The 14,064-nt window shown below is 25.3% G+C and overlaps 8 protein-coding genes across 8 annotated transcripts in view; 5 read left to right on the top strand and 3 right to left on the bottom strand.

Moving 5' to 3' along the window:
- Nucleotides 1-63: 63 nt before the first annotated feature.
- On the bottom strand, nt 64-654 carry ENU1_154110 (hypothetical protein; the record flags this gene model as incomplete). Its single annotated transcript, XM_008860679.1, has 1 exon — nt 64-654. The coding sequence occupies one exon, from the start codon at nt 652-654 to the stop codon at nt 64-66; it is 591 nt and encodes a 196-aa protein (XP_008858901.1).
- Nucleotides 655-2,188: 1,534 nt separating this feature from the next.
- On the top strand, nt 2,189-2,593 carry ENU1_154100 (hypothetical protein; the record flags this gene model as incomplete). Its single annotated transcript, XM_008860678.1, has 1 exon — nt 2,189-2,593. One exon carries the CDS (start codon nt 2,189-2,191, stop codon nt 2,591-2,593), a length of 405 nt encoding a protein of 134 aa, XP_008858900.1.
- Nucleotides 2,594-2,815: 222 nt separating this feature from the next.
- ENU1_154090 (hypothetical protein) lies at nt 2,816-4,572 on the top strand (the record flags this gene model as incomplete). Its single annotated transcript, XM_008860677.1, has 4 exons — nt 2,816-2,958; nt 3,029-3,281; nt 3,405-4,326; nt 4,406-4,572. The coding sequence occupies 4 exons, from the start codon at nt 2,816-2,818 to the stop codon at nt 4,570-4,572; spliced, it is 1,485 nt and encodes a 494-aa protein (XP_008858899.1).
- Nucleotides 4,573-4,711: 139 nt separating this feature from the next.
- Nucleotides 4,712-6,616, bottom strand: ENU1_154080 (hypothetical protein; the record flags this gene model as incomplete). The annotated part of the gene is made up of 1 exon (XM_008860676.1): nt 4,712-6,616. The coding sequence occupies one exon, from the start codon at nt 6,614-6,616 to the stop codon at nt 4,712-4,714; it is 1,905 nt and encodes a 634-aa protein (XP_008858898.1).
- A 189-nt stretch (nt 6,617-6,805) lies between these two features.
- Nucleotides 6,806-8,710, top strand: ENU1_154070 (tRNA pseudouridine synthase D protein; the record flags this gene model as incomplete). The annotated part of the gene is made up of 1 exon (XM_008860675.1): nt 6,806-8,710. One exon carries the CDS (start codon nt 6,806-6,808, stop codon nt 8,708-8,710), a length of 1,905 nt encoding a protein of 634 aa, XP_008858897.1.
- Nucleotides 8,711-8,916: 206 nt separating this feature from the next.
- On the top strand, nt 8,917-10,671 carry ENU1_154060 (ubiquitin carboxyl-terminal hydrolase domain containing protein; the record flags this gene model as incomplete). The annotated part of the gene is made up of 1 exon (XM_008860674.1): nt 8,917-10,671. One exon carries the CDS (start codon nt 8,917-8,919, stop codon nt 10,669-10,671), a length of 1,755 nt encoding a protein of 584 aa, XP_008858896.1.
- A 1,543-nt stretch (nt 10,672-12,214) lies between these two features.
- ENU1_154050 (SKIP/SNW domain containing protein) lies at nt 12,215-13,141 on the bottom strand (the record flags this gene model as incomplete). The annotated part of the gene is made up of 1 exon (XM_008860673.1): nt 12,215-13,141. The coding sequence occupies one exon, from the start codon at nt 13,139-13,141 to the stop codon at nt 12,215-12,217; it is 927 nt and encodes a 308-aa protein (XP_008858895.1).
- Nucleotides 13,142-13,404: 263 nt separating this feature from the next.
- Nucleotides 13,405-14,064, top strand: part of ENU1_154040 (heat shock protein70, hsp70A2, putative) — a gene marked incomplete at both ends in the record, with an annotated part of 690 nt that continues 30 nt past the window's right edge. Inside the window, one exon of the mRNA XM_008860672.1 lies at nt 13,405-14,064. This exon is cut by the window's right edge and continues 30 nt beyond it. Coding sequence (XP_008858894.1) covers nt 13,405-14,064 — 660 coding nt within the window.

Genomic DNA, 14,064 nt, shown 5'->3' with positions numbered 1-14,064 from the left:
TTTTTCTTTATCTTTTTTTATTCTTTAAAAGAAAAAATAAAAATATAAATCAAAATGTTGAAATTAATGTTTTTCATCAGATGATGATGATGAAGAGGAAGATGATGATTTTGATTTCTTTTCTTTCTTCTCTTTCTTTTCTTCTTTCTTAGATGAAACAACTGGTGTTTCTTTAGCATTTTTCTTTTCAACAGTTTGTCCGAATCTTTGAGTGAAAGAATGAGCAACAACTACAAGAACAGCAAGGATATTGAAGCAAATGAATGCAATTGTACATTCACCAAGTAAAGCAAAGAAGAAGAATAATGGGAAAAGAAGGATTGGAATAGTACTATAAGGAATCTTAAAGTCTTTGAAATATTTATCAACATATTTACTAATGTATTTATCCCAAGTAAATACAAGAGCAACATAAACAGCAAGAACTAAAATTCCAGCAAGAGGATGTGCCAAAAGTGATCCAATGAAAACTAATGAACCATTAAGGAATAAATAAAGTTCATTATATTTTTTAATATTTTTTTCATAAGTAGATTTAATTTCATCTGCATTACTTGGAACAACAAATGGTCCTTGAATAGCATCTTTAGCTTGTTCTAATACTTTAGTAAAGAATGGTTTAATTGGGCATTTATCACCAAATGGACAAGACATTAATTAAATATTATTGAATATTTCTAGTTTATTATCTCTTTAAATAAATTGATTCTTTTTTCTCCACGAAGTTCCACGTATTTTTAAAACTACTCTTTTGTTCTAAAGAATATTTTAGAAATTTTATTTCTTTAATGTGAAACTTTGTTTCATTGACGTTTTTGTTTCTCAATAGTGTCTTAGTATTATTAAATCGTTTTTAATAGCACATTTTTTAATATTACTTCAGTTAGTCTTTCTTTTATAATTCTTTTCCTTCTACTATTTTTGTTAATTGAATATAATTATAGCTCTTTTCTTTCTAAATGCCTATTTCTGTTTTTCTTTTTGATTTGTATTTCTTTTTATTCTTTCCTCATTATATTTTTCAATACTTTTAGCAAGTAGGAACTAATATTTTTACTCTTTCAAAACAAATTATTTTATCAAAGCAAACTCTTAAATGAAAATGCTATTTTAAGACTATTGAAAGTATTTTCTTTTTATTTCTTCTTTTTTTTTTTTAATTCTTCTTAATTATTATGTCTTAATTTATCATTTTATTCCGTGTAAAAATGAACTAAACAATTCTTAAAAATTATTTTATGTTTTTTTTTGTTAAGAAAAAAATACAATCAGTTGTTTTTTAATAATATAATTCTTTTTCTTATCAATTAATGTATAATTCCAATTATTTTAAATAAAAGTCATTAGTTTTTTTTTTCTTTAATTCATTTTATTTGTATTTTATATATTTCTCATTGAAATTGGTGTAAATGTCATTTCTTTTTAAATAAAAATTTTTCTCCTCTATTTAAACCAATTTTTATGTACTTTAAAATGTTAGAGATTAATAAAAAAAATTATACAAACTAACAACTATTTTAACTACAAATACATTTCATTTATTTATTATTTGTTATTTATTATTTGTTATTTATTATTTTCTCTTATAACAATTTTTATAACTCAATGACTTTAATAATTTATGTTATTCAAATTTAGTTATTTATTTAATACAACAATAATATTGAACTTTGTGTTTTTTTTAACAAATTTAAATTCTTTTTTTAGTAAAACGACAAAAAAATACTGTTGAAATATTTATAAAAATAGAGATTATTCTTTTTAAATTCCATTCTATTCTTCGTTCTTTTTGTTCCCGAAACTTGAAAGAAAGACTACCTAATAAAATTCTTTATTCATCTAAATTATTCTGTTGTTATTTTTGAGAGTTATACTATTACAAAACTATAATATAAAGAAACTATAATAAAATAACAAAATGACTTTTCTGAAAATAATTCAACAGACCTCTAAAATTCCTTTATTCTTCAAAAAAGGTCTTTCAGAAAAATTAAGCTTTAGTCTCGTAAAAACCAGGAAATATCAATAAAAAGATGAAGAATCAAAAAATATGATAATGCATAAAATGAAAAGTCAATATGATGTGGAAGTTCGATATTCATGTAATGACTTAGAAAGAAGTTCTACCTGAATGAGATGAAGAGTCAAAAAGGTAGTAAAACTTTCATCTAAACTAATTACCATTGAAATGAACACCACATCATTTACATATCACCCTCAATTCTTTATTTCTGAGAATCTTAATATGAATTGCCCTCGAGTTACACAAAATTTCTTTTCTGCACCAAATACATTATTCAGTCGATTGAAAACTCTTTCACCTGAACCATTAAATACACAACAAGGACAAACTCTTGAAATTGGTGATATACCAATGGAAGAAGAGGAAGAAGAGTCAGATTATAATGAAGAAGTATTCGATTTAGAAGATGATGAATTTTCTGATGAAACCGATGAAACTAATGACCTTTTAGCGTCTCAACTAATAGAAACAGTGGAAAATATTAGAAAACAATCTGAAGAAAGAAATAAAATACTTAAGAATATTGTTTCAATGAACTCATCATATATACCACCACATTCAACAAGATAAATTTTTGTGGCTGAATCAAGTTATCATTAACATAATATTGTTTTTAATTAAATTTTTTTTTATAACTACAATTTATTTTTTTTTTTCTTAATAAAATTTATTTAGCTTTAAAAGAAGATATTTTGATTACAAGATTTTTATTTTGAAAGAACAGTTAAAGATGGAAAAATAGAAAGTGAGAAAAAAAAGAAAAAAATTTACTTATAATCAATTATCAAGATCATGAGTATGTTGATACCTAATTGGAAACCATTGGGTGAATCACCTTTTACACAACTTGTTCGTATGAATGCTGCTCTAGAAGAGATTCTTGACCAACCTGATCTTTTAACTGAACTCAGAACAAATAATGACCTTCAACAATAGTTTGTTATTTTCTCTTTCTTAATTTTGTTTTTTTTTTTTCAGAACACCAAAAACACTTATTGGTTTTAGTATTTGTTCTCAAGCAAATATACATAAAATGGTTAGTTTTGTTTGTGGTCATGGACAAGTAAAACATCAAATATTATCAGGTGCTGTACTTTCTTCAGGGATTGGATGTGTTGTTGATGCAGTATTTCTTGATGATCAAACTGGGTTATATATGTTAAAACAATTAACAATTAAAAATAAAAGACTTTCAGGAATGACATTAGATTTGTTATGTAAAGTTCTTTCATCATTATTAATTCCTATTCAATCAAAAGTTTGTTTCTATGTTGCTTTTCTTATAACAACGCTAAGTACTCAAAATCAATTTTGTTTCATTATTATTGGACCATTTAAAGGTAATTTTTTTTGGTAAGAAAGAAAAATATTAATTAAATAGGAGTTTGTATTAGTTCAAGCAGTTGATGGATTTTTAGAAGGGTTAATTTCATATATGGAAAGTTATAGTGTCTGTGATTATATTATAGCTTTGTTAAAGTTAGATGTTTTTCATATGAATAGTAGAAGTATTCAATGGTTTTGTGAACATGGATTTATTACTATGTTATTAAACTCATTCCTAGAAGAAAATATTTCTATTGATAAAGTTGAAAGTGCAGCAAGAATTATTGATGAAATTGTTATTTGGCGTCATAGTCATCAAATTGGTGCAGCAGCGAATATTTTTGTAGATTTCTTTAATATTGATAAAAATTTAGAACAATTTATTTATTGTGTATTTTCTACCACAATTAAAACAGTTCAAGAAAATGGGTTATTAATTATTAGTGATATGTTAGCCTCAAATACTTCAAGAAGTGAATTATGTACAATACCTATTGGAGGATTACCTGCTATATACAAAAATCTTGTTAAACATTTTGATAGTATCAAACGATTATTAACAACTTCAACAGAAAGTAATAATGGTCAGGTTGGACAAACAAAAATTAAACTTAGTTTTATTGTTCTTTCATTATTATTATCTAATTATTCTGTAATTTATAAATTGGTTGATGAATTTGGATTTATCCAATCTTTATTGGATATTTTCTATGATGAAAGACATCAATGTACTATTTTCAGGCAAATTGTTTATGATATTATTAATACTATTGTTCAAAGACCAGTAACAGAAATTAAATATCAATTATTAAGAGATAATAAATTTTTAGAAAAAAGTGTTGAATTTGACAAAAGAGCAATTGAATTTCATCATCAATATCATTATTATCCAGACTATTATCTTATTAATTCGACTTTGATGTTCGATATTTATAATAATAGAGAGTTAACCTCTTCTAAGTTTTCAGCATCTATTAGTTTGTTTTTATTCTATGAATGTTAGAACAAAGTTTTTGTTTGAATTTATTAACTAACAAAACAATATTAATTTTATAGATAATGATTTGTTCTTAAATTATGTGACTGAAGTCATCATTCCAAGAAATGAAGAAAAAAGTACATACTTTGAACAAAAACATATTCCAGATAATTATTTTGATAGTAATACATATACTAATTTCTTATTAAACTCACAAAAAAGAGGAGATGATGATGATTTTTGAAGATGATTACATCTATTCTGATATGATAATTATGTAATACTTCAAATATTTCTGTTTTTCTTTTTTTATAAATCAACAATATAAAACCAATAAATAATTTATAAATACTAATAGTACAATTAAATACAATTTCATAAATTCAAGCCTTAAAAAGCTCAGACCCAAGAATCATTCTAACTCTTGTTTTTTGGGGGTATTTTTTACATCTCTTGTAAATATCTAATGGATTAATAAAAATATTTTGTTGGTATGATTTTCTGAGATTTTTAAATGCATTTTTTAATATTTTGATTGGTGATGTCTCTTCTTCTTTATAAAATGTCCATAACAATCCATAATTTGGTTCAGAGTGAACACATGACAAAATTATATTCTTTAACATTGACCATTGTTTAGTAAGAATTACTAATTTGAGAAATTCTATATAAATATCCCCATATTGAGGAGTAAATAATTGGGCATATTTGAGAAATAATAATGACAAATAAAAATTACCTTGTTTCATTGCCATTCTTGCACCTTCACACCATACCTCTCCAGATTTAGGTGCATTTCTCAATGCAAGTTCAAGAGATTTTTCTTGTTTTTGAATTCCTTCAATTTGAGATAACATAACAAATAGTCCCCATACTCTTCCTGTTGATGGAAATTGTCCAACAACAGATTTACAAATATCATATCCTTGTTTAACCTTATTACAGCGAACAAGAATCATAATGGCTTCAATAGAATATTTCCAATCATCAATTACATCTATAATTTCATATGCTTTTTTAACTGCGTTATTTTCATCTTTAATAACCTCTTCAATATGTGCTTTTTCCATTAGAACAATTCCAACTTGTTTTTCTCCAACAAGTTGTTGTGCTTCTTTTAAATATTTCAATGATTTATTTATATCTTTATTCATAAAATGACGTGCCATTAAAACATAACTTTTCCATATTGTATTAAGCGGAGAAGATTTTAAACAAACTTCAAATTGTTCTATTGCCATATCATCCCATCCATAGTCACATGCTGTCAGTGCAACTTCAAGATAAACTTTCCACTGAACATCAGCACTCAAACTCCCAATGTGTTTATTTACAATTTTTTGTAAATCAGCTTTAAATTCTAATACTACTCCCTGAATCGCTTCTACTATAGTATTTTCTAATACCTCTTCTTCAATTTCTTTTTTCCTTTTAAAACTATTGATTATTTCTAGAGAATTACCTGATTGTTCTTCATTTTCAAAACTAACATTGGTTAATGGACTTCTAGGAGAATTAACTGAAGAACAAATTAAACTATTCTTTTTAATAATTTTATTAATTCTTAAGTTGGTAATCCTACTCCTAGTTCGTATTAATAATATTAATAAATGAATATATTTTGGAAAAGAAGACAATCCTTTTTCACATAACTCATAACATTTGTTTTCGTTCAATAATTTATGGTACATCAACGCATGTTCATATAACATTGGTGCAATAGCTGTTCCCGTTAACTTTTTACTAACCAAAACATTCATACCATTAAGGGCTACATTCAAAGAACCAACACGAGCTTCGAACATTAATCCTTCAAATATAATTTTCCATACTAAATTTACATTTTTTCCTTTTATTTTAACTTCCAATAATTTTCGTGCTTTATCAAATTCATGAATTTTTTCATACCATTGAATTGCTTTAATACAAATGGTTTCATCATCACATTTTTCTGCACAATCATCAAATAATTTCCCTATTTTTGTAAATTTTCCTCTTTCTTCTAAATACGTAAGAGATTTACATATAAAGTCTTTATCATTTCCAATTATCTTAGCACCAATACCAATCCATTTTTCACATAATGTGTCTCTTCCTAAATCAATACAATGGTCTATCACTTTTGTAATAACATGTTTTTTAATTTCATGAAAAATATCTAACATTTTTAAAGCACGTTGATCAAATCGTGTTTCTTCACTATCTTTTGTAACTTCCTCAAAGGAAGCATTAAATTCATTTTCAAGTTTCACAACCCGTTGATTTTTTTCTTCATTTCTTCGCTTCATCGGTTTCGTGTTTTTATTTTTTTATAAGACACTTTCTTAAATATGATGTGTCTCTTCATTTATAATTTTCTAAAGCATTACATTAAGATGAAGAGACAACAATAAAAAATAGAAGAATGTGTGTTTTAAAAACTCAAAAAAGAAATTTAATAGAAAACAAAATAGGGTTGTTAGATCTAATGTTTTATTATGAAAAGAGGAGATCAGAAGCCAATTCAAAAAATCAAGAAAATTTCTATGGTTCAAAGTATTTCTACGCAGCCAACTGACCTTTCTGCTGTTAGAATAATAGATTACTCAAAAAATAATGAAAAGAAAAATGATGTAAAAAGAGAAGAGGAAAAAGAAATGAAAGAAAAAAGAAAAGAACAAAGTAAAAGTCATGAAAAAGAAGAAATAGTTAATGTTATTGAAAAACCAAAAGAGGTAGATATGGGTATAACATCTTTTGTTAGAAAAGGAAAAAGTATTAATGGATTAACAAAACATCTTGTGAGTGATTTTCAAGTACGTGAAATTGGATTAGATAATTCTGTAGCAGATATTATTGATAGAGAAAATGTGAGAGGTGTTACAAAAATTACAGAAGAAAAAGCAGAAGAGATGTTTAATAAAGAAGAATGGATAAATAAAATGAGATCGGTTATTGGAACAGAAGTAGATGAAATAGCTCCCAAAATTTTTGATGAGAAAGTAAATTTAATTGAAATTAAAAAACCATTAAATAAAAAAGAAAGAACAGAGTTTCATATGATTGTTAAAGAACTTCCAAATTATGATTCAACATGTGATAATGGAATTCTTGTATTAAAAAAAGGTGCAAAAAAAATGCGTGGAGGAAGAGAAAAAAATTCTATTTTAAAATGTGTTTTAAGGAAATCTAATATTGATACAGGTGATGCTATTCTTCGTATTTCAAAAGCATTGAATTTAGGTAAAAATGCTATTTGTTTTGCTGGAATGAAAGACAAAAGAGGAGTTACATGCCAATATATTACTATTCCTGGAGTTAAACAAGAATTAATTGAAGAGAATTTAAAAAAAAGTATATGTAATGGAATTACTTTAAGTCAATTTGAACATGTAGACCATATGATTAAATTAGGAGATTTACTTGGAAATGAATTTAGAGTTATTATTAGAGAAATTGATAATGTTGATGAAGTTCTTAAAAATTGTGAAAGTATTAAAGAGTTTGGATATATTAACTATTTTGGACTACAACGATTTGGTAGTTGTGGTACAACACATTTAATTGGAAAAGCATTGTTAAAAGAAGAATATCAAGAAGCTGCTGATTTAATGATGAAAGAAGGAAATGATACTTTTAGTGTTGCACAAGGAAAAAAATATTATAAAGAACATCAATATAAGTTAGCATATGAAGTCATTCCAATTAAAAGAAATATTGAAAAAGCTCTCATGCAAGCATTATATAAACAAGTTAAACTTGGAGTCAGTATAAGTAATGGAATGTTTAAAACTGCAATTGATAATGCAGTTGTTTATAAAACTAAATCATTGTATCTTCATGCATATCAAAGTTATGTTTGGAATCAAGTTGTTTCTAAGAGATTTGAAAAATATGGTAATGTAGTATTAGTAGGTGATTTGTATGAAACAAAACAAGGAACAATTGATTTTGTTACTGAGGAATTATTACCTTCAATTTGTTTGCATCAAGTTATTATTCCACTTCCTGCACATGGAGTTACAATGCCAAAAAATGAAATAAAAAATTTCTTTGATGAAGTACTTTCTAAAGATGGGTTTACACTCGACACTTTCCCAACTAGAATTTATAACGTTGCGATAACTGGAGATCAGAGAAAAATTGTTATTCAACCAAAAGGAGTTGAGTATCAGATTATTCATTATGGAAATGTTGGGCAAGACCTTCTTGATGAAAGAGGATATCTTAGAAGTGATTACCAAAGTGGTGATAGAACTGGACTTTGGATTAAGTTCCAATTAGAACCTTCTGCCTATGCCACTATGTTATTCAGAGAATTATTAAAAATGCCAACTGATTTGGATTGTCAAAAACAATTAACTGAAGAAATGAAAGAAAAAATGGAAGAAGAAGAGCATTAAAGCATCTAATTGATTGATTTTTTATTTAAAAATATTATCTTGGTAATAGATAAGTGAAATAATATATTTTTATTGAATGATTTACTTTCATAAATTTAAAGAAATAATAGGAATATATCTTTTAAATGAATAAATTATTTTTTGATTATTTAAATGAAGAAAAGTTCAGTTTTAGGGTTTTTAAAATTCATTAAATCACACAGGAAATGTCTTTAGATGTTGAACAACAAATTCAACGTCAAATTAATGAATTTCTTCCAAAAAAACTGAAATTTATTAAAACAGAAACAATAAATCCAACAGCAAAGAAAACAATTAGTATTGATAATAGGATAGATGTTGATTATGATGATGTTGAAGAATTAATGAAATGGAAATTAAAAAATGGTAGGAATGCAGGGAGAGGATATTTTAATGCACATAGTAATTGTTATATGATTAGTGTATTACAAGTATTAACTCATACAGCACCATTTTATAATTATATGACACAACAAAAGATTAAAGTAGATGATATATTTTTTAAAGAATTAGAACGCATAATGAAAGAAGCATTTGAAAAAAATAATCAACCATTAAAACCAATAGTATTTGAAAAAAATTTGAAAAAATTATCTTCTTCATTACAAAGATATCAACAAGAAGATGCTACAGAATTTTATTTATTATTACTTGATCATCTTCATGAAGCAATAATTGGAAAAGGAAAAAATAAAATATCAGCTATTAGTAGTATATTTCATGTTGAATTAGTCTCACGAATTACATGTTATAATTGTACAAGATTTAATGATCATGATGAACATTTTTCTGTTTTACCAATTGAAATAACAAAACAAAAAACACTTGAAAGTGGATTTGATCAATTCTTTAAAAAAGAAATGATTTCTCATTATCATTGTGAAAAGTGTAATACAAAATCAAATGTTAGTAAATATTATTTCTTTAAAAGATTACCTTGGATATTACCAATTCAACTAAAAAGATTTACTTGGGATGAAAAGAAAATTAATGGAAAAGTAGCTTTTCCTTTGCAACTTAATATTTCAAAATATGGAATGGATGGGTTATATGATCTTTATGCAATTGTGGTTCATTTAGGAAAAACAAAATTTAGTGGTCATTATATTTCTTATTGTAAAACACCAAGTGGAGGTTGGTTTAGATTTGATGATGATGAAGTTAAACCTGTTTCAATTAAAGCAGTTTTACAAGAAGAGGCTTACATGCTATTCTATTCTAAATCAGAAGAGAAAGTTAGTACACCAAAAGAAATAAAAAGAGGAGCAATTGAAAATAATAACTTAGAAAAATTGAGTACTATTGTTATGAAAGAAAATGAACAAAATGATAAACTAACTGAAATAAAAGAAGAAACTGTTTTTATCAGTAACATATTCAAGTCTTCAAGAATTAAATCAATTCATCAACTCATCAATCAAAAATATCAACCAATCAAAAGAAAACCTGAAGAACCTCAAAATAATGATCTAAGTGGTGGAAAAATTACTTCAGAAGAAATGGAACAAAAGTTTAAAGAGAAACAAGTAGAAAATAATCCAATTCCAATGATCACTATCCGTAAAAAAGATGTAAAGCAACAAAAGAAATTAGACATTACTGGAAAACCGATCAAAGAAAGAAAAGGTATTGAAACATTTGATTTAAGAAAAATTCCATTTGGTTTAAATTATAGTGAACGTGTTGAAGGATGGGATGATGAGACTGAAGAAATAAGAAAGAACGTTTTAAGAAATAAGGTTGGTGCTATTGATAAAGAAAAAGAAACTCATATCAGTAAATTAGACCAATATGATATTGATTTAGATAAACCAAAAGAAAGAAAACTTAGAAGAAATATGAAGAATGCATTTAAAGTAGAAGATAAAAAATTTAATCCATTCCAATATCAGTCAGATAAAAAAAGACGCCAAAAAGAAAGAGAAAGAAATGAAGAATAATAACATAAGTATTTTAATGAATTGGTTATATATTACAAATTTTATTTATTTATTGTTTTTTAATTAAAAATAATTTGGTATCAGTTAATTTGATTTAAATTACAAGATAAATGATAGATTATAAGAGTATTATGATTATTTTAAATAAATTAGTTCAATACTTTAGATGTATTTTATTTTTATTGATGTTTATTATGATATATTATTTAAAATACTCAAAATTATGAAGTGATATTATATGTATTGGTTGTATTTTATTTATTCAAATAGTTATTAATTATTATATATTATCTGAAGTTATTTATAAATTCAACAATTATAATAATTAATACATGATAGTATATTATTGTGTTGATACAAATATAATAATGTAAATATTATATTATTTCATATTTTATGACATATTTCTCATATATTTATTTTATTCATTAATTTCATATCTTTTCATAATAATTTCATAACATCTTAAATCAAAATAAACAATAATTATTATTTTTATATCAATATCGACTACTTATTATTTATTTTATTATCTGTTTAATGGTATAAATTATAGCATAGTAATACTAATTATATGTTTCACTATTTAAATGAATAAACTTAAATTATATTGATTTAATTATTTATCTTTTTGTTTTTTATATATATCTAGCGTTTCTTCAACGATTTTCATTGTTTTTAACAGTCTTATTCTAATTTTTGATATTATTTATATTTTTTCAAGTTGTGACATTTGTAAATTCTATTTATTTAATAGTAACTAACTTGAAAATAAGTACATTTAATATAATGATAGTTATGATAATATTATTTTATTAATATGAATAAAGGTAAAAAAATATTTTCAATTATTCTTGTTCTGTATTATTATTTTTTTGGTATATGCTGATTATCTATTATTTATTTTGAGAAGTTCATATTCTTGTAATGAATCTAATTCATTATTTGGTTATAAAAATAAAGAAAATAATAAATTATAAAAGATTAACAAAAGTAAGCCAGAACAGCATAAATAAATTAGTAATTTGGAACATAAATGAAAGGTTTATTTACAAAATTTTCAGTTATTATATAAAGAAAATATAAACGTTAAATAAACTGTAAGAGCACAGGTAATGTGTCAACAATACTATTCAATTATTTATTTGATTAAATTGATACAAAAAAAAATGACTACATTCAACCACTTATCAAAAGGCATTAATAAAAATGATACTTGAATAGAAAAATAACTGAAACAAGAAGGAAAAAACATCAGTAAGAAGAATTGGAGGAAGGAGTAAAGAGAGATATGAACTAAGAAGAAAGAAAAAAATAAAAGTAATATTAAATTTAAATACTGGTATAAGTCTTATCAAATAGAAGTAACTTTATAACAAAATACAAACAAATTGGTCATTTCATTGCATCATTAAAAATAATAAATTAACATTCTTATTTATTATCTATTTTACAACTAATTTAGGATAATTCTTTCATTTAATTTTAAAATTAAGAAATTTAATACATGAAAAAACACAAAACAATCAAATAATAATTTTTGTTATTCATCTGTTAATTCTTTTGGCTTATATTGTTGGTTTGGAGCTGCTTTAAAAAGAACTTCATCATACACGTTATATTCATCTTCTTCTCCAAAACCAGAATTTAATCCATCTCCTTGATTAAATAGTCTTTGATCAAACATTAAATCTTTAGAATCAATCTTTTTACCCAAAGCAATTGACTCTGTGACATCTCTTCTTTTTTCTCTTTCCATTTCTTTTTCAAGTCCTTTAAGCCCAGCTTTTCTATAAAACTCTTCTCTTTCTCTTCTTCTTTCATCTCGAGCTCTCTCCCTTTTTTCTTTTTGTTCATCAAATTGGTCATCTTCTTCTTCATCTCTTAATTTTCTCATAGCCAAAGCAAGTTGTCTCATTTCTTCTTCATTTCTTTCTTTCTTTGCCATTTCAATTCTCTTCTTCATTTCATTTTTCTTTTCATTTTCTTCTTGTGCTGCTTTTTCAGCAAGATAAAGAGCTTCAGCAAATTCAGCATGACGTTCATTAATTTCATCTTTTTGGAGATTTCTTCTATCAACAGCCACACGCTTATCCAAAGAAATAGTATATCCTCGGTTATTTTTCCAATTTGAGATACATGGAGGAATATTAAACTCATCCATTTGTTGTTTTGTTAATTTTTTAGGTGGGTCATGAAGGATAGGGACTGGTTCACTAACTTGTCTTGGTGCAACTTTCTTGTACCTAAACTTAGGAACGTCTAAAGGATCGACTTTTTCATCAACAATTTCAATTATTCTTTGTTCAGGAGGATTTTTTCCTCTTTGAATAGGAGTATATTTTATATATTCTTTTGTTGGAAGAATTTCAGGTTTCTTGATTAGTGATAATGTTCCTGTTTGTTGAATTTTGTTTGCAATTTCCTTTGAGATATGAGTATCATGTGTTCTCACAAGTTTTTCTTCCATTATAATCTCATTTTTTATTTTTTTATTTTTTTATTCAGTCTTTTTAAGACGAATCACATTATCCTCTTTCAAATAACATTTTTTGTTGTAACAGAACCTCTTTCAGATTGTATCTTCTGAAACACCACGTATTCATTTTTCTATTCTAACAAAAAAAACCTGGTAAACAAAGTGGATATAAGTAACATTTTATATTTTTAGTCCCAGAAATCACCACGTGGAAAGAAATATATAAACTAAACGAAAGAACTGGATGAAACAGAATGTTAACTTTCTTATTCACATTATTATTCTGTCTTACTGTCTTTTCAGAAGACACTAAACAAGAAGACAAAGTCGACGGACCAGTTATAGGTATCGATCTTGGTACTACTTTCTCTGCTGTTGGTATTTACAATGGAGAAGGTAAAGGAGTAGAAATTATTGTCAATGACCAAGGTAATAGAATTACACCATCAGTAGTTGCATTTACAGACACCGAAATTTTAGTTGGTGAAGCAGCAAAGAATCAAATTGCACAAAACCCAGAAAATACAATCTTTGAAATCAAAAGACTTATTGGAAGAACATTTGATGACAAAGAAGTTCAAAGAGATTTGAAATTATTCCCATACAAAATTATTAATAAGAACAATAAACCATTTATTGAAGTTAAGTATAAAGGAGAAAGAAAAGAATATTCACCAGAAGAAATTAGTGCTATGGTTATTAAGAAAATGGCAGATACTGCTTCTACATATCTTGGAAAAGAAGTTAAACATGCTGTAATTACTGTTCCAGCATATTTCAACGATGCACAAAGACAAGCAACTAAAGATGCAGGTAAAATTGCAGGATTAAATGTATTAAGAATATTAAATGAACCAACAGCAGCTGCTATGGCTTATGGATTAAATAAAGTAGGAGGAGAAAAGAATATTCTT

Source organism: Entamoeba nuttalli, assembly GCF_000257125.1.
Source record: "Entamoeba nuttalli P19 unplaced genomic scaffold asmbl_6440, whole genome shotgun sequence".
Lineage (NCBI taxonomy): Eukaryota > Evosea > Mastigamoebida > Endamoebidae > Entamoeba > Entamoeba nuttalli.
The sequence above is the reverse complement of the archived record's forward strand: the minus strand, read 5'-3'. Positions and strand labels throughout refer to the sequence as shown.